Genomic DNA, 17872 nt, shown 5'->3' with positions numbered 1-17872 from the left:
GCGGGGAAGGGGCATGTCCCTCGCGGTGGGTGGGGCGGGGCCTCCCGCTCCGGTTTCCCAGGGTGCACTGGGCGCGCTGGCTGTCTGGCCACGTCTCCGGGCCACGTCGTTCGGTGTCCGCTGAGCTCTCGCCATCTTCGGTCCCCGGCTCCGGGCTCCCCTGCCTCCGCCATGAACATCTTCCGCCTCACCGGGGACCTGTCCCACCTGGCGGCCATCATCATCCTGCTGCTCAAGATCTGGAAGACCCGCTCCTGCGCCGGTGCGTGCCCGGGGGGACCGCACGGACTTGGGGGAGCGGCCAGCGGGGCCTGATACGTCCTGGGCGGACCGGACCGGACTGACCAGAGCCGACCCCAGGGAGCGGGGACTGATCCTCCCTGGGCGGAACAGACCGACCCAAGAGGGAGCGGGGCCTGATGTTCCCTGGGAGGACCCGACCGACCCTGCGCGGGGGAGCGGGGCCTGATCCTCCGCTGCGGGGAGGGGGACGGAGGGAACTAGACCGACCGGGGGGGGGGCGTGGATCGATCTCGCGGTCTCCTCTCAGCCCCTTCTGTGGGGAAACCCGCTTTTCCACAGGGGCCTCTGCCCTCCCCTCCTGGTGTGGGGCAACACCCGCTCCCCCCAGGAGTTGCCTCAGTTGCCGGGGATAGGGCAGCGAGGGGGTTTTGGCCGTCACGCCCCTGGGGCACTGAGGTGAGGAGCGGTGCCTTTGCTGGGGATGGGAGGGGGGGATTTCTTCGCTGGGGGGCGTATTTGTTTGCTGGAGAGAGAGCACTGACAGGTCTTCATGGGGTACTCACAAAATCCCCAGCAGCAAGGTGAAGGGGGAGTTTTCTCTGAAGAGCTGTCCCGCGTGTAGACAACATGCAGACTTCCCCTTCCCAAATGTGGGAGGCTTGGGTTGATGTGAATCAGGGAGACACTCGTCCTTGCCTTTCCTCCCCCGAAAAACACCCTAGGACTGGGCTAGCTCTAAATAAGGGCGATGCGCTTCCGTTGCCGCCTCGTGTGACAGCTCTGATCATGTTAAAGATTTAGTGGCTTTAAGCAGTTGCAGTTATTCATGCTTCAGCCCCTGACGCGCTGCAGAAAGCACCAGTACTTTCCTCCATCCTACAGTTGTGCAGCTCATTCCTTATGTAACTGCCCAGTGGAAAGCGAATGAATGGGGGGCTGGTTTGGAGGAGGAAGGAATGAGTCTCCTGGAAGGCAGGCAAGCGTCACTTTGCACAACTAAATCAGAGTTGCAGAAATAAGATTAGTTTCTTAATTTTAAGCGAGCTCTGCTCATTCTCTAGCAGTGTCCAGCCTACATTTTTCTCTGTCTGTGTATGCTTTCTTTCTTTCAACACAGATCTAATTTTCGAAGGGCAGGCTTTGGTGTTGATGTTTGGAGTAGCTGACATTGCAGTTTGCAAATCCTGAATTTTCTCTTGCAGTCTTTGTATTTTAGATCTAATCACACCAATCTGCACTCTTTATTCTTTTTTCAAATGGTGTTACGTTGCCATCCTATTAGATTCGGGGGTTTGGAGCGGTCTCTCACTTATATTGCCAACTGCAATAGAAAATTGGAAGCGAATGACTGAATCCGGGTTTGAGAATAGGCTCTCAATTGGGATTCCTGGCCTAGTCTGACGTGGCAGCTAACTGAAGGTGTGGTGGATTGAGCTGCTAGGAAGAGGGATGATGTTGAATTCTGGCCGTATGGTGTCAGCTTTTCAGAACCACTGTTCTCATGGGTCTGTAATTTAGCTGTGTCAATTCACTATCACTGCATTGGGGAAAGGCTTGATTCCTATTGTACATGTATTAGTGCTTTGTTTAGTCAAGTCTTAACTCTCTGCTGCTACAGAGTGGGGCGTCCCTGGACTGGTGTGTGTTTAAGTAGGGGGAACCCCAGTGTGTGGAGGGATTCCATGGATGGTGATTTTAAAAAAAATTGCAAAGGGTCATGATGGATTGTCCATCACTTGACGTTTGTAAATCAAGATTGGATGTTTTTCTAAAAAGATATGCTCTAGGAATCATTTTGGGGACAGTTGTACAGGAGGTCAGACTAAATTATCACCATGGAATATGTATCCATAGAGAAAAGTGATGAGGCTTCTACTATTTCACTCAGTGAACAGTAGAGCTATCTGGAAATAGCTTTGGAAGCAGTTTTCTACCATTGAACATTGTTCCGGAAAGCTAGAACTACTGCTGCTCCAGTAATTCAATCTAGGTGGTTCATATATGTGTATTAAATAATCTGCCCACTCAGCAGCTATATGTAATACCAATTCTCCAAGAAGCCTGGCCTTCAACTGGAGCTTCTCTTGGCCCTCTGTGAGAGCAGGTATTCCTGTAACTAGTCCTTGCTGTCACTTGTACCTAGGCAATGCTTCCTGCCAACTAATTTTATAGCGAAGCAGGAATGGCTAAGATGTTGGGCTAACAAAGTACAAGTGGAGAGTTATTGTAAATTAAGAGCCCCAGAGGGACTGAGGATGGGGAAATAAAATGACTTAAGGACAGGTAGTATGTTGTGAAGCATCTATAAGCCACGCTCACCAAATTAAAAAATGTTTAATACCCTGTGCAGGTAGGTTATAGAGTTTTTCGTTAGCAGTCTATGAACAAGCAAGCTAGATGTGGAAAGGTGAAGAATATGGAAATACTGATATTTTGTGTCAGCTACAGTCACTATTCATTTGGTAGTTTGGGGAAACTGTTTTTTAAAGTTACCAATTTTGAGGTACAGTATTTGTCACAATACAAAAGTAACTTGTTTTCTAACAATCTTTATTAGGATATCTAGCAATGAACTTAGGATGTAGATAGAACAGCAGTTCAGAACTATTTATAAAGGGCCCTACAGGTTAATGTTACTTAAAATATAATCCTTACCAGTAGAGTTTACAGTCAAAGAGCCCAATTCAACAAATCCTTCTTGATGTGAGTCATACAAATAAGAGTTTTGGAGTACTGGGCCCAATGTCAAGAAACAAATGCAGAGAAAAGCTTATGGTTTGGGAGTTTAAAAAGACTTCCAACCCAGGCATATGAGATGCTGAAGAAGGGCTATATTGAAACCAGTGACTAAGATGAAAGGTTATATTTTCTACTGCTTGAGTGGTTAAGGTGCTGACCTGAGATCCAGAAGATCCCGGTTCAATTTCCTGCTCCGCCGGACTTCTTATGTGATCTTTTCGGAATACTGGGGTACTTATTATATCAGCAAACAGATAATATAAAATAGAATTTAGTCCCATCTCTCATAGGTGCTTAATGATCAAAATGCTATCAATTCCCCAAAGTCACTTTTTCCAGAGTTAGTAGGTTTTTGGAAACAAATAAACTTTTACCTTTGTCTCCAGTAAGTGTTAGAGTTGTAACATCTCTCCTGGGGGCTGCTTTTTCTAGCACTAAGTAGTGAAATAGCCTGTGTTTTATAGGGCCCCAGACTCCTTCCACTCCCAGAATGCCCTTCTAAAAGGAAATTAATTGCCTACTTTTCCTTAGCTCTTTAGTAGGAAAAATCTGCTTTATGCTCTTATCTATTCCTCTTTGTGAGATGGAGATAAATTTACCAGGGTTTATATTCTTAAAGAAAAGTCAGGTGGACTGGGGAAGGAGTTCAGATCCTTCTTTTCTCTTCTCTCAGGGCTCTAGCCTCTGAGCCCTAACAACAGTGAGTAAGAATAAATTCACCGTGGTCTTCAGAGGCTCATCCCTTCTGAGGTTCATTTGGGTGCAGGTGATCGTATAATGATAGATTTGACGATCCTAAGGGAAGGAAGGAAGGAATGAGAGCACTAGAATAAGGACAACGGACTTCAAAAAAGCAGACTTTAGCAAACTCCGAGAACTGGTAAGTAAGGTCATGTGGGGAGAATAAGGGAAAAAGGAGTTCAAGAGAGCTGGCAGTTTTGCAAGGAGACAGTATTGAAGGCTCAATTGCAAACTATCCCAATGTGAAGGAAAGATAGGAAGAGGCCAATATGGCTCCATCAGGAGCTCTTTAATGACCTGAAAATCCAAAAAGGAATCCTACAAAAAGTTGAAACATGGACAAGTTGCAGGGATGCGTACAAAAGAAAAACAAAAGAATGTACAGACAAAATGAGAAAAGCTAAGATACAAAATGAGTTACACCTAGTAAGGGATATAAAAGGTGATAAGTTCTTTAAATACATTATGAGCAAGAGAAAGATGAAGGAAAGTGTAGGTCCTCCGTTTAGTGGGGAAGGAGAGCTAATAACTGATGACATCATGAAAACTCAGGTGTTTAATGCCTATTTTGCTTCAGTTTTCACTAAAAAGATTAATGGTGGCCAGATACTCAATGCAGTTAATATTAAACAAGAAAGGGGAAGGAATGCAAGCCAAAATAGGGAAAGACCAAGGTCAAGAATGTTTAAATATGTTAAAAATATTCAACTCGGCAGGGCCCGATGAAATTCATCCTAGGGTACTTAAGGAATGAACTGAAGCAATCTTGGAATTGTTATCAGTTATCTTTAAGAACTCTTGGAGGACTGGTAAGGTCCCAGAGGCCTGGAGAAAGGCAAAGATAGTATCTATCTTTAAAAAGGGGAAAACAGAGCACACAGGGAATTATAGACCAATCAGCCTGACTTTGATACTTGGAAAGATACTGGAACAAATTATTAAACAATCCGTTTTTAAGTACCTAGAGATTAATAGGGTATAAGGCATAGCCAGCATGGATTTGTCAAGTCATGTCAAACCATGGCAAAATTTCCTTCTTTGGCAGGGTTACTGGCCTAGTGGATGTGGGAAGCAGTAGATGTGCTATATCTCGATTTTAGTAAGGCTTTTGACACAGTCCCACATGACACGCTTATAAGCAAACAAGGGAAATGCTGTCTAGATGAAATTCCTATAAGGAGGGTGCACAACTGGTAGAAAGACTACTGAAAAAGTAGTTTTAAGTGGTTTGCTGTCAAATGGGGAGCGTGTATCTAGTGGGGTCCTGCAGGAATCAGTCTTGGGTCTGGTGCTAATCAATATTTTCATTAATGACTCGGATATTGGAGTGGTCGGTGCGCTTATAAAATTTGCAGATGACACCAAAATGGGAGGGATTGCAAGCTTTTTGAAGGACAGGATTAGAATTCAAAATGACCCTGACAAATTGTTGAATTGGTCTGAATTCAAAAAGATGAAATTGAGTAAAGACAAGCGCAAAGTACTTCATCTAGAAAGGAAAAATCAATAGACAACTACAAAATGGGGAACAACTAGCTACGTGATAGTACTGTTGACAAGGATCTGGAGGTCATAATAGATCATAAACTTAATATGAATCAATAATGTGATACAGTTGCAAAAAAAAGTGTAGTATCATTCTCGGGTGTATTAACAGGACTGTCCTATGTAGGAAATGGGAGGTGATTTTCCCGCTCTACTCAGCAGTGTTGATGCTTCAGCCGGAGTACTGTGTCCAGTTCTGGGCACCACACTTTAGGAAAGATGTGGACAAATTGGAGAGAGTCCAGAGGAGAGCACCAAAAATGGTAAATCGTTCAGGAAAATGTGACCTACAAGGAAAGGTTAAAAAAAATCTAGGCATGTTTAGTCTTGAGAAAAAAAGACTGAGGGCTGTTATAAAGAAGATGGTGATCAATTGTTTTCACTGTCCACTGAAGGTAGGACAAGAAATAATGAGCTTAATCTGTAGCAAAGGAGATGTAGGTTAGATATTAGGAAAAACTTTCTAACTATAAGGGTAGTTAAGACCAAGAAAAGGCTTCCAGGGGAAGTTGTGGAATCTCCATCATTAGAGATTTTTAAGAACAGGGTAGATAAACACCTGTGAGGCATGGTTTAAGTTTTATTTAATCCTGCCTCAGCACAGGGGGTTGGACATGATGACTTCTCAGGGTCCTTTCCAGCCCTACATTTCAGTGATTCTATGACTTTTCCCTGTGGGAGTTTGTCATATCAGAATGTGTTATATTCTAAGAATTCTGTAAATATCAGTTTACACAAATTTGTCTGTAAGGCCATTCCAGAAGCACATCACCCATTATAATGGTACCAGATAACACTTCAACAGTCACTGATGAATACCCAACTGTCATCTTGAGGGCTTTATGCTATCACTTACAAAGCTTGTTTATTAGAGCAGTTTGTAACGTAATACCAAACATGCACGCACCCTATGATTTTCTCAGATTTTAAGGAAGGGTGTGAGCAAACCGACAGATGGTTTAACTGTGTGCCCCCAAAGTAAGGAGAAAATTAGAAATAATTAAAAAACAAAAGCCCCAAAATGAGTGATTCCCAAACTGTAGTTTATGGTCCGTGGAGAGCTGGCAAGTCACAGTGTTGATTACTCTTTTCTGTCTGTGTGTGTCCAAGGTCTGTGTTCCAAGAAGAGCTTGAAGTCCTGAAAAAGCAGCTGGAAATGAGGGGGAGACAGCTTATGTACCTCTACTCTGAGCCAGTGATTCCTAAGAGAACACTGGAAGGATTGAGGCCACAAAGAAGAGGTAGTTTGTGATAGGAAAGGGGAGACCACAAGACAATCTCTTTATATGAGAAGTGGATCACACTGTCCGTGTTTGAGAACCCCTGCCTTAAATTGTTCTGGTAATGTGTTAGATTAAGTTAGAGGCAGGAGTCCAAGGGGATAGCAAATTAATTCAGGTAGTGCTGCTCATTAGAGCTTTGGCAGAAAAACAATCCAGATTTTGGATCGCCAGACTGGTTATTTCAGCTTTTGAATTAAGGCTTCAGAAAAATATATACCACACCAAACAGCAACTCAGAAATAATTACTAGGAATCTTTGTGTTGAATTCCATACAGGAAGTTGCTGCTGACCTTATTTAATATCATTATAAATTTCCTTTTTATGACATGAAAGTCGATATAACATGCTAAATAATGTGCTTCCATGAACTATACTCCTGGAGGAATTCTATGCCACTGCGCAGGCACAGAATTCATGTCCTCTGTAGATTTTTTTTTTTTTTTCCTCTGCAGAATATAGATTCTGCTGGAGAGGCACTGCAGTTACACTTCTGCCTACCAGGGGCTGCTGTGGCACCAGAAGAGAGGGCAGCCAGCAGAGAGGGAGGGGAAAGAGGCTGAGTCCTCACTGTGGGGACAGGTGAGGAGGCAGGGGACAGACTGTGTGGCACGTGGGGTTTCTGGGAGGTCACAGTCTGGGGTTCAGAAGGGTTAGTGGTGTGGAATAGATGGGCGCAGGCTAAGGAGCTAGTGAGGTGACTGTATTGAGCTAAATGGGAGGAGGGCTGCAGGGCCACATGGGGACAGAGAAGGGAAGCTCCCAGGGTGCAGGGGGTAGAGGGCTGCAGGGACAGAAGGGGATGGGGCGCAGGGACACATGGGGATGGGGCAGATGTGCATGACTGAATGGGAGGGGCTAGAGGTCAGTCAGGGTTTGCATAGGGGATGCTCCCTAACAGTCGCCCCCCACACACACACAAAAATGTGCCATACTTCTGCCACCCACATCCAGCAACCTTCCAGCTTCCCTCCCAGGCTCCTTCCCTCTCCCTCAATTCCTCCACTACCCCTGACTTCTCCAAGCCTTTGCACTGCTTCTCAGGGATGTGGGAAATACATTTCTGGATTGGTAGTTTAAGTGAATTACTTAAAGTTCTGTATTAATATGCCTAGTAAGAAATATGTTTGTCAAAACAAAAAAAACCCGCATTTCCTGTATTTTTTTTTCTGTCTATATTGTTACAGACATACTTGCTGACAGGTATTTTGAAATAAATTGCCAAAATAATTGAAACTGGCGTGATTATATTGTGTTATTTTGACAAATAATTTTGCAGAATTTTTAATTTTTTGGCACAGAATTTCCCAGGAGTAAAACTGTCATGTACAGATTGTTTTCTGTAATCCATTTCAAATTAGATTGTTTGTTCTGCAAATTAACTCATGAAATTGATTTGGTGTTCTGCAATATCCCTTGCCAAGTGTTAAAGATAACCTGTAATTGCACGGGCTATCAAACTACATGATGTATATACCCTAAATGAGCAGGGTAAGAGGGGCATTATGCACATTTTTAATATAAAATGGACCTTTTTTCATCTGGTAGGTCCTGGAATCAATACCTTCCATGGGACCAGCTGCTACACTGTGCTGGTGACTTCACACTCATCACTGAACCTTACTAGAGGCTATAGCCAACTTATATGGGAAAGACAAGTCCAAATTTTCTCCAAAAAATGCCATCTTAGAAAGATTTTTAAAAAACAAAACAAAACCCTACAACGGTTTGGAGGTGGTTGTTTTGGGTTTGTTTGTTTGTTTGTTGCAAATCTTGACTTTTCACAGTAGGCTGATTCAAGTCTACAGTAGGTTCTGTACCTGGCCCGATGCCGGGTATCCTTGGTCTGGACTTCAGGGGCCAAATAAATGGATTTACTTTTATATTCAAAATATTCTAAATGCCCATTTTCAGGGCTTGAGAACCCCATTCAGCTGTGACTAATGGTGAGTGGGGGCTTAAACTATAAATTTCATTTTTTGGAAACTAAGATTGCAAAATTCCAGCACAGAAAAGATATAAACAAAAACTGTATAGTGTTTGTTTATTTGCATAACTGAAGATTTTAAGCTATTATAGCTTTTACTTTATTATGTTAAGATTTAGGTTATTGGCAGTTGGTTGATACTAGAGAGAATGTATTAAGCTTCCCAAATAAATGTTTATTACATATGAAAGTTGTAATAAAATACCTAATTAACAAAATATTACAATTAAGCTACTCAAGTAATATAGACTATATGTATAAATACAGTTCATTTAGGTGCAAAGCATTGTTTTATTTGCGGGAAACTTTACTCAAAGCATTTCCTCCCTGCATGGAGAGCATCATGGTTGAACTTTCTCTGTATTTTTTAAGGGCCTGATCCTAAAAGCCATTACTAGGAAATTAATTTCATGGACCTTAATAAAGAGGAGTAAAGATTTGCAGTGCCAGGATTTAACTTTTATAGCAAGTCATAAAACGGGACAGATCTATAAATGCTAGATATTTCTTACCCTCTGTCTCTGAGCCTTTAACAGATTAATCTGTTTAGCTAAAATATTGGGTAAACTACTTTCACCCAAAACAATCAGAAATGAGGATAGTGATATGGTCAGAGAAATGTAGAGCAGGTAGCGTCACTGCTCACATCAGAGTATCAGATCAGAATGGTAATATCAGGCAAGGACACTAAAGTACCTGAGTATTTTCAAAAGTACCTGAGACGTACTGTCTTCAGTGGAACTACTCACAGTGCCTGAAGTGAAGCACATGCAAAGTCTTCGCAGGATTGGCTTTACAAGCCTAAATCCCATTTTTAAAATAAGATTTAGGCAATTAGGTCACTTAAGTCCTTTCATAAATGTTACTGTATGTACTGTTAAGCACACTTTCTGACTATTCTATATAAAATTTATTTGCCTAATCATGTGGAGCAATTCAACTGTAAGATTAGATTGCCATATTCACTGTTAAAATAGCTTTAATTCCTTTCAAGTCACTGAGCAACTGGTGTTTGTGTGCTCCTCTGATCCCTGAAATATGCAGTATCTCTTGTTTACATGCTCTATCCTTGCATCTTTGGAGCTATCTAGTATGTAGCTAATGTATAGGGGCATGTGACAACACTGGTTACAATACAAAGCTAATTCTTACTAATATAACTGAGCTCTGCTATATATAAGCTACTAGTGGTGATACCGAACAGATGGCATAACCTCCAAAAGTATGATCTGCAAACAGTATGGCTTCTAATAACTTTAACTAAATCTTGTATCACGCTGGCACCTTTTCCACTGCATAGTTCAGTGATGCCAGTGCACTTTAGTTTGATATCACTAACATGCACAAGCTCCTGACACTGTTGGTGCTTCTCTTAGTTCTGAGAAGTCAGTCTCTGTCCTCATTGTGTAGGGAAATCCAGTTGTGCAGGGAAATCCGCTCCTGCACTTTCACCATTTACTTCTACACCTTTATCAGTAAACATTGTCCTTTGATATATATAATAATTATTTCATTTATTGCTTTAGGTATTTCTGGGAAAAGCCAGCTTCTCTTTGCTCTGGTCTTCACTACCCGTTATCTGGATCTCTTCACTTCATTCATTTCATTGTATAACACATCTATGAAGGTACAGTATACTGCATAAGTGAGAAAGGCTAGTCATTGTTTTGCCCAGACAATTCCCTTAACATAAGCCTCTTGTGGTAGGTGATGGTCTACTGCACTGGTAACTTAAAGGACAAAGGAGCTTCAGACAAAGTATATGGAAACTTGCACTCCGTACAAATACTCTTTCCCACCAAAGAAACCTTCTATAAGCTGTTAATATGAGGAAGTACGACATCTAGATCAGATGAAGCTGCAACTATAGAAAAGGAGTAATTTGTTAAAAGCTATGTAATAAGCTGGACTTTTCATCATGGTATTTGGAGCTTTATGAACATCAGTTAACACAACATTGTAAGATAAACCATATATTGTTTTTACAAACATGTAAATTGACTTACCTAAGGTTGCTCAAGAAGTTAACAGCAGAGTCAGGAACACACTCCCGGAATCTCAAGTCCCAGTCCAACACTTTAACCACCAGTAGCTCTTATTTCTTCAAATTTCATGTTCACTTTGATGTGTGGACTCTGGACATTGATGGAGTCATGTTTTGTTACTCTGGGCATATTTGAATATATTTATCATGTAAATTTTGCCTTTTTTTACATGTTATTTTCTGCATAGAGTCTGACAAAGCAGTGGAACAAAGCATACTGTGTACGGTATTATGGCTAGTCTGTGATAAAAAAGGAAAAAGAAATAGAAATCAACAGTTCAGGGCCTCTAGCCATGTGCTCTTTCTCCAGGCTATGTGTCTGTTAAAGTGTTAGATCGGTTCTGTTGAGTAAGCATGATGCTATAGCTACATGACAGAGCATACATGAGGATCAGATCTGTGTTTCAGATCGCTTTCTAATATCCATGTGCATGCTGCACTGTAATTTTCAACCATTCATAACTTCATATTTTTCAGAAGTCCCAAAGCACATAGTAGTAATGGATTATGCATACGTGCAATTTTAAGTTTAAATGTTTGGCAGTTTTTAGTATCCCTTCACAATTTTTCTACAAGAGGGAAAATGTATTTTTCCTTCCAATCCTCTCCACTCAAACATCTGAAAGAGTTTTGCTGAAACTTCCTTTAGTCCCCACTAGCCAGAAGTAAGGTATGGAAAAATGTAGAACTAAAGGTGAAATATGAAAATAGAGGGTTATAGTGGAAACTGCCTTACATCCTGTCTGACAGAAGTCAGCAGGTTATAACTTGTATAATTATTTAGGTTAAAAATGTAGAACCAAAAGTTATTGGCGTTTGAATTAGTACTCTACCAAGAGGAGCAAAACACCATTCACTCCTTGTATTCTTTTGCAGTGTCATATAGACAAACAGTAAGCTTGGGTTTTTTATAAACAGTAATGTATTTTTCTTTGTTAGGGACTGCACAATCATATTTATGTTCTGTTTTTTTTTCTTATTAGCTTATCTACGTTGCTTGCTCATATGCCACTGTATACCTGATCTACATGAAATTTAAGGCTACCTACGATGGAAACCATGATACATTCCGAGTGGAGTTTCTGGTGGTTCCTGTTGGTGGACTCTCGTTTCTTGTCAATCATGACTTCTCCCCTCTAGAGGTTGGTTGAGGTTATTTCTGGTATTTTAAGTTTGTTGGTTTTCTGTAATAATGTAAAGATGATGTAATTTTATTTAAAATATGCTTTCAACAGTTAGAAATGTTTCAGTATGAAAAAATATTTTGAGGGTGTATTGGACGTAAGAGACACTTCTAAAAAGCCCATTCGTAAAATACATCCTATGACAGATATGGTGGTCTTGCACCCTTAACACACCTTTAAACTCTCTGAACTTCAGTCAGAATGTGGTGTGTATAAAGAATACAGGTTATGGCGCTTTAAAGACTGAATGTAGTGCTCAAATTGATGGCCACTTCATTATTTTATAAAACAGAAGCATATATTGTTCCCCTCACGCTCATGGCTTTGATATTAATCCAGCAGTATCATTTGTCTTATGTTTTGGGGCATTTTTCAAGCTTACCAGACTGGCAGCAGGTGAGAATTTGGTGCCATCTGGTGAAACCAAAAAGAATTACAAAAATTCTGAAATTTTGCATCATTATAGTGTATTGCAAACTTTCTAGAGTATTTGCAGGAATTGTAGCCACACTAGAAATACAGTAAATTTGTTTATTATTTCTGAAGCATTTATTTTATGTGCCCATTATAGTATTAAAATATACCTTCCTGTGTATATTTTAATTGGAGTGAAACTGAATTTTTCTAGACCATAGAGTTGGTAGATTTCATTAAGGAAAGTGTCTTAATATTGTCTTGATGTCCTTCATTGCAACATCTTGTTTTTAAATCTTTTTTTTTCTGTTGACTAGTGAGCTTTCAGCCAGTGTTAAAATACTCTATTATTTTGATTTCCATTGATGTTGCAAAACTTTAGGCTGGATGCTCTTTCCATTTAGGCATAAAATGGAATTTTACCTTTTTGTCTGCTTTTTGTCTGGTGAGCACACAACAATTGTAGATTGATAATTGCTTTCCTCAGTTAATAAGGTAAATGGATAAGAATTATTTTCTAGTCAACTGACATTTTTTTCTCTCCTTTTTTTTTTTTTTTTAAACTTCTTTCACAATTAGGGCCTGGCCCTGCAACAAGTGAAGTCTGTGGAAGTTTTGCCACTGTCTTCAGTTTGTGCAGGATTAGGCCCTAATTGTGTGGTGGTGGTGATGAAAGAAAATAGGAGGAACTTACTCTCAATTTACTAGCCTAAGAGTCTTTGTTTAAAAGCTGATCCAGAGAGATGAAAAATGGCCTCAACAATTTGGAGACCCTCAGGGTATGTGTACACTGCAAAGTTGTCGACACAACTTCTGTCTTTCACAGGTACTTAAAAAAGCATTCCACCCCTACCCCCCACACACATGCGCAAAACAAAAGTTTTGCCGACACAAGTGGCAGTGTGAACGCAGGAGTGCTCTTCTGCCGACAAAGCTAACGCCGCTCGCGGGGCTGGAAGTATTTTGTCGGCAAAAGTGCCGACAAAGTTCAAACAAGGAGTGTTTACACACGCTGACTTTTAGGGACAAGGCTATGTCGACACAGCCTTGTCGCTAAAAGCTGCATGGTGTAAACAGCCCTCAGCATCTCACAGAATCAAGTCTCTTAAATGGATTTCAGGGTGCTGCAAATCTTTAAGTGAAAGGCACATACTAGGAAACGTTGACTTCATCGGCAAACTACTGCTGCAAGCTCATTAGGTAGTTGATTCAGAGATTCTCTTGTCTACAGTCACTGTGGCTGTGACTCATCTCGGGAACAAGTATATGCAGTTTTCCTACTTGTCCTGATTGGAGAAGGTTTTGTCTGGATTTGTGACAAGGAGGACTCGTCAAATTACTGTATTCATAAAATTGTTAGAGGGTAAAAGCTGAGGTCAAACCAAACATTTTCCTTACCCATAGGAATGGAGCAAAATTAGTGGTATTGAATGTACCTGCCTTTTTTCTTTCAGATCTTGTGGACCTTCTCCATCTATCTTGAATCAGTTGCTATCCTCCCCCAACTTTTTATGATTAGTAAAACTGGAGAAGCAGAGACCATCACCACTCACTATCTTTTCTTCTTGGGTCTGTACCGTGCCTTGTACCTAATCAATTGGATTTGGCGCTACTATTTTGAAGGATTCTTTGACCTCATAGCTGTTGTTGCTGGTGTGGTCCAGACCATTCTTTACTGCGACTTCTTCTATTTGTATGTTACAAAAGGTAAGTAGTACAGGAACTGGCAGCATCAAGTTGTATTATAATACCCTGTAGTGTCAGGCATGGTTAAATTGACTTTTTTCTACTGATTCTCTGTACTGAGGTCACGAACTTGTTAATATTATGTGTAAATTATTACAGTACATTCTTTGGTAGTTCTGGGCCTTTTGATGGCCTGTCTGCACTACAGGTAGGACCATCGTTCTGATTAGCCCCTCTGACATAGCTCAAACGAATGTAATTCAGTGTATCCCCATTGCACTTTGTTCCCAAAAAAAAAAAAAAAGTCATCCCTGCGTCCTGAACCCTGTAGAATCAGCACAGCTCTTCCACTTTTTAAACTGGTAGTACGAGTCCCAAGGAGCGTCTTTTAAGATGGAGAACACCTCCTGAACAAATAAGATTTGAGTGTATTTTATGTTGATCCAAGAAACCATCAGCCCTGTAGAATCTGTTCTGCCCCTCCTCGTATTTCCCCCCCATTGTGTCACCCCAAACTTGCATAATCGTGAATCTTATTACTTTGGTCAGGCCCACTCTGTTAGATCACCACTACTGGTTCATTGATGTTAGCATACCAGAGCCTGGCAAAATTCATGATGCTAGAATTTAAGAATTCCCATGTGTACACAAGGGGGAAGAGTGGAACAGTCTGTTCCTTCCATATACTCTCCCCGGGAATTTAATGGGAGTTAGGAGGACCTGATTATAGAGCATTCCTTACAAAGAAGTGATTCTGTCTGATAAATTGTGTTCCTTCACATACTTCAACAATGTGTCCATGGATACATCTATGTGTTTAGTAACTTTTCTCTTTTTTCCCTAGTACTAAAAGGAAAGAAGCTCAGTTTGCCAGCGTAAGTGCCAAAAATCATCACCAGCATCTGTCCTTCTGGATGCTTGGACAGAACAATCCTTACCACAAGCAAAGGCGAAGATGCTTGAGACAGATAGTCAGAAATACAACTCTCTTTTTAGCACAGATAGTCATCAGTGGCTCTGTAAGAACAGAGGAAAAACAACCAGCGGATTTCTGTTTGATGCATCTTGCCTCTATCTTTTTTATTACTATGTATAAAGATTTTTTACATAAAGAAACTTATACTGTATTAATAAATTCAGTGTGTAGTTTCAATTTGAATAGTTCCAAAAGTGAGGTTTTGTGAGGTTGTTTGACCAGAAATAAGTACAAATGATTTTTTTTTAAATTTTCAAGGATTCTTTCAAATTACTGATTTATTTCAGTGCACACACACGTGTGCTGTCTGATGGATGGTAATCATTATTCTTCCCCTTCATTTCAATTTTCATTCCACTATATTTATTTTTTTTCCAAAAGGTGAATTATATCTGTCAACTTAAATCTGAACCCACTGATATTTGATGTGAAGTTCTTGTGACAAGTATGCTATGCCATGTGCTGATAGGGAGTTTCCTATGAAAACATGTCAATGCCATTAAGGCTGACAGTCATGTTTTGTTAGAGTTTTCTCTCTTTTTGGTTCCTTCCCTTTTAAAAACAGGCTGTTAAAAGATGTTAGGGAGTCCATTCTTGTGGCCACCAGGCTGCAGTGCCCTCTGTGTCTTTGATCTGTTGTCTTGGAAGGCAATCCTAGTGATAAAGTATTTGGTGGCAATGCAGGTTAGAGAGGGTAAGGTGCTTGGCTGTGTGGTTTAGTGATAAACATTTCTATTGTGTTCTTTATTCAGGAAAAGGTGGTTAAACTGTTTTGGATGTAGAGCCCGACTTACATTAGTAGTAATATTGTTGCAGCTATAAGGATGAATAACCCATGATAGTTGTCAATTGCAGTAATCTGTAGGTGACCATTTTAAATGTCTTCAGTTTTTTAATGAATACTTTACAAGTAATGTCCATGTTCAGCTTCAAGTGGTTTTTGATGTGTCACTTTTGGACAATTAGTATGATTTTTATAAACTTGTTTGAAAATCAGCAGCACCAATTACCATTCTTTATATTCTTTACATGATTCCCTTTTTTACTGAGCTGTTGCATGATTTATCCTGTGTTACCATCCTCAATAAACATTTTATGAAATGGTGTAAATTGTATCTTTTGTTCTTAAATTACGGCTTTGTATCATCCTGTGTCTGGATGAACAGTTGTAACAGATGGTTGTTTAAATTAATTTCATTGTTGCTGTACTGGTGTTTGTAGGGAAATAGATATATTCTCTTTAAATACAGAAACATCTGTTAATATGAATGTTTTACAAAATAATCTTAAAAGTGGAAATAAATCTGTTGCTGCACTAGATTGGATTTAGAAATGTGACAGAGAAGATGAGTGGATCAAACACAGGGGGTGTGGATTGTCTACTGTTTGAATACTGTATTGGGACTCAGGAGAGCTAGGTTCAGTTCTTGCCTCATATTTTGTGTATGAACTTGGATAAGTGACTTAATGTACTCTGTGCCTTAGCTCTGCATCTGTAAAATGGTGATAATACTTTCTCCCTCACAGGGGCGGTATTAGGATAAAATCCAGTAATGATTGTGAGGCGTTCAGATACTACAGTAATGAGTGCCAAATAAGTACCTGGATAGATTTCATATTATTAATTACTATTGACCTTGCATTTGGTTAAATTGTATTTGTCTGTTATGGGTCCCTTTATTTCCCTCACCCATATTCCACCTAACTTCAAATGTAAATGAGATTGTTTTTCAGCTACCAGTCCAGCTACTGGAGGCACTTCTGTATTCTCACACCCATCCAACAATTTTGTGACTTGCTTTTCCCATATCCTTTTCTTTTATTTCTGCCTGTGTTTTGTATATTTCTCTCCACCTTTAATATCGTCCCCAATTCCCCATTTGTTCCCTAATGTTTCCATCTCACCTGTCTTCCATACCTTTTGCAAACCTGCTGTCTCTGACCCATACCTTTGGGGAAAGGTTTGTTTGTTCCTCATGAAAGTTAAGACTGGTTTTGATCCTAGTTGTAGCCCATAAACCGAACATAAATTTTACATGTGGGTATCTCCCTTTCTGAGGTGGCCACTTCTGTAAGCAGAAAGACTCTCTGCTGAGGTCTGTACAGGAATTCTGTTTTTTCAGTACATATCTGGCTTTGGGTGAGGTGAACATGGAATGTTACTGACCACACAAAAATTACATTAAAAGGACATTATTAAGGTCTCCTTTCTCTTGCAACCCCTGCCTCATTAATTACACACTTCCAACTTTGCAACAAATGAAGTAGGGGTCCTACAGACAGGTTTCTTCACTATATGACCCTAATTCATCCCCAGAGTAGCTCCATTCTGTGAACTGAATGAGGCAGGGATCTTGTGGAAAAATAATCATAATTACATAATCATACTATCATAAATGCATATCCACAAGAGGGCTTAATTAAGGTTGCACAGGCACCCTTAATTCTGGCATTTCCTAACTTTTGAGTCCTTGAATTTTATGTGCAGTCTTAATGTTCTTTTAACATCATTTGTGTGTGTGTGTGTAATTTCGTATCTTATTAAAAAACAAACTTATCGTGTCATCCTAATGTATGTCTACGTTGTACTGTAAACCTGGGTCTGTAGGACCTAGGCTTGTGGACTCGGTGACTCTGAGCCCATGCTGCATTGTAAACCTGGGTTTGCAATTGCTGGACCAGCAGAGCCATGCTAACGTGTCCAGGCTACACTATGCAGACCTTTTGACTCAGGTCTATGGCTTGAGTTGCATCCAGACTGGAAAATGACAGGGCTTGGACCCAAGTCACAGTGGAACTCGGTCTGATACAGCTATGTCACTTTCCAAGGGTACCCAAGAACCAAGATTGTGAGGTACCTTGCCACTACTTGCCCCTAGTGTGACAGAGTCTTGGCTCTGCTTGCTTTGGATCGAGTCCCTGAAACCAACAGCCCGGAGCAGCATCAGCACTGCTTTCCAAGCCTCCGCAACTCTCAATCTCTCTGTACAGGTACTGACAGGCACACACCAATCCCCAGATACTTGGAGCAT

General features: G+C 40.6%; 1 protein-coding gene across 1 annotated transcript; it reads left to right on the top strand.

Moving 5' to 3' along the window:
- The first annotated feature begins 22 nt into the window (after window positions 1–22).
- Window positions 23–14885, top strand: KDELR2 (KDEL endoplasmic reticulum protein retention receptor 2). Its single transcript, XM_074965303.1, has 5 exons — window positions 23–262; window positions 10063–10163; window positions 11564–11722; window positions 13633–13885; window positions 14709–14885. The coding sequence occupies exons 1-5, from the start codon at window positions 172–174 to the stop codon at window positions 14741–14743; spliced, it is 639 nt and encodes a 212-aa protein (XP_074821404.1). The 5' UTR covers window positions 23–171; the 3' UTR covers window positions 14744–14885.
- Window positions 14886–17872: the final 2987 nt, after the last annotated feature.

This window comes from Natator depressus, chromosome 10 (genome assembly GCF_965152275.1).
Source record: "Natator depressus isolate rNatDep1 chromosome 10, rNatDep2.hap1, whole genome shotgun sequence".
Classification (NCBI taxonomy): Eukaryota; Metazoa; Chordata; order Testudines; family Cheloniidae; genus Natator; species Natator depressus.
This window is presented reverse-complemented; position numbering and strand designations above follow the sequence as displayed.

Excerpts from the sequence above, each read along its gene's own strand:
- KDELR2 (XM_074965303.1), top strand. The coding sequence starts at position 172 with ATGAACATCTTCCGCCTCACCGGGGACCTGTCCCACCTGGCGGCCATC. Across the intron at positions 10,164-11,563 it reads TGTATAACACATCTATGAAG|CTTATCTACGTTGCTTGCTC; the intron begins GTACAGTATACT and ends TTTTCTTATTAG. Across the intron at positions 13,886-14,708 it reads CTATTTGTATGTTACAAAAG|TACTAAAAGGAAAGAAGCTC; the intron begins GTAAGTAGTACA and ends TTTTTTCCCTAG.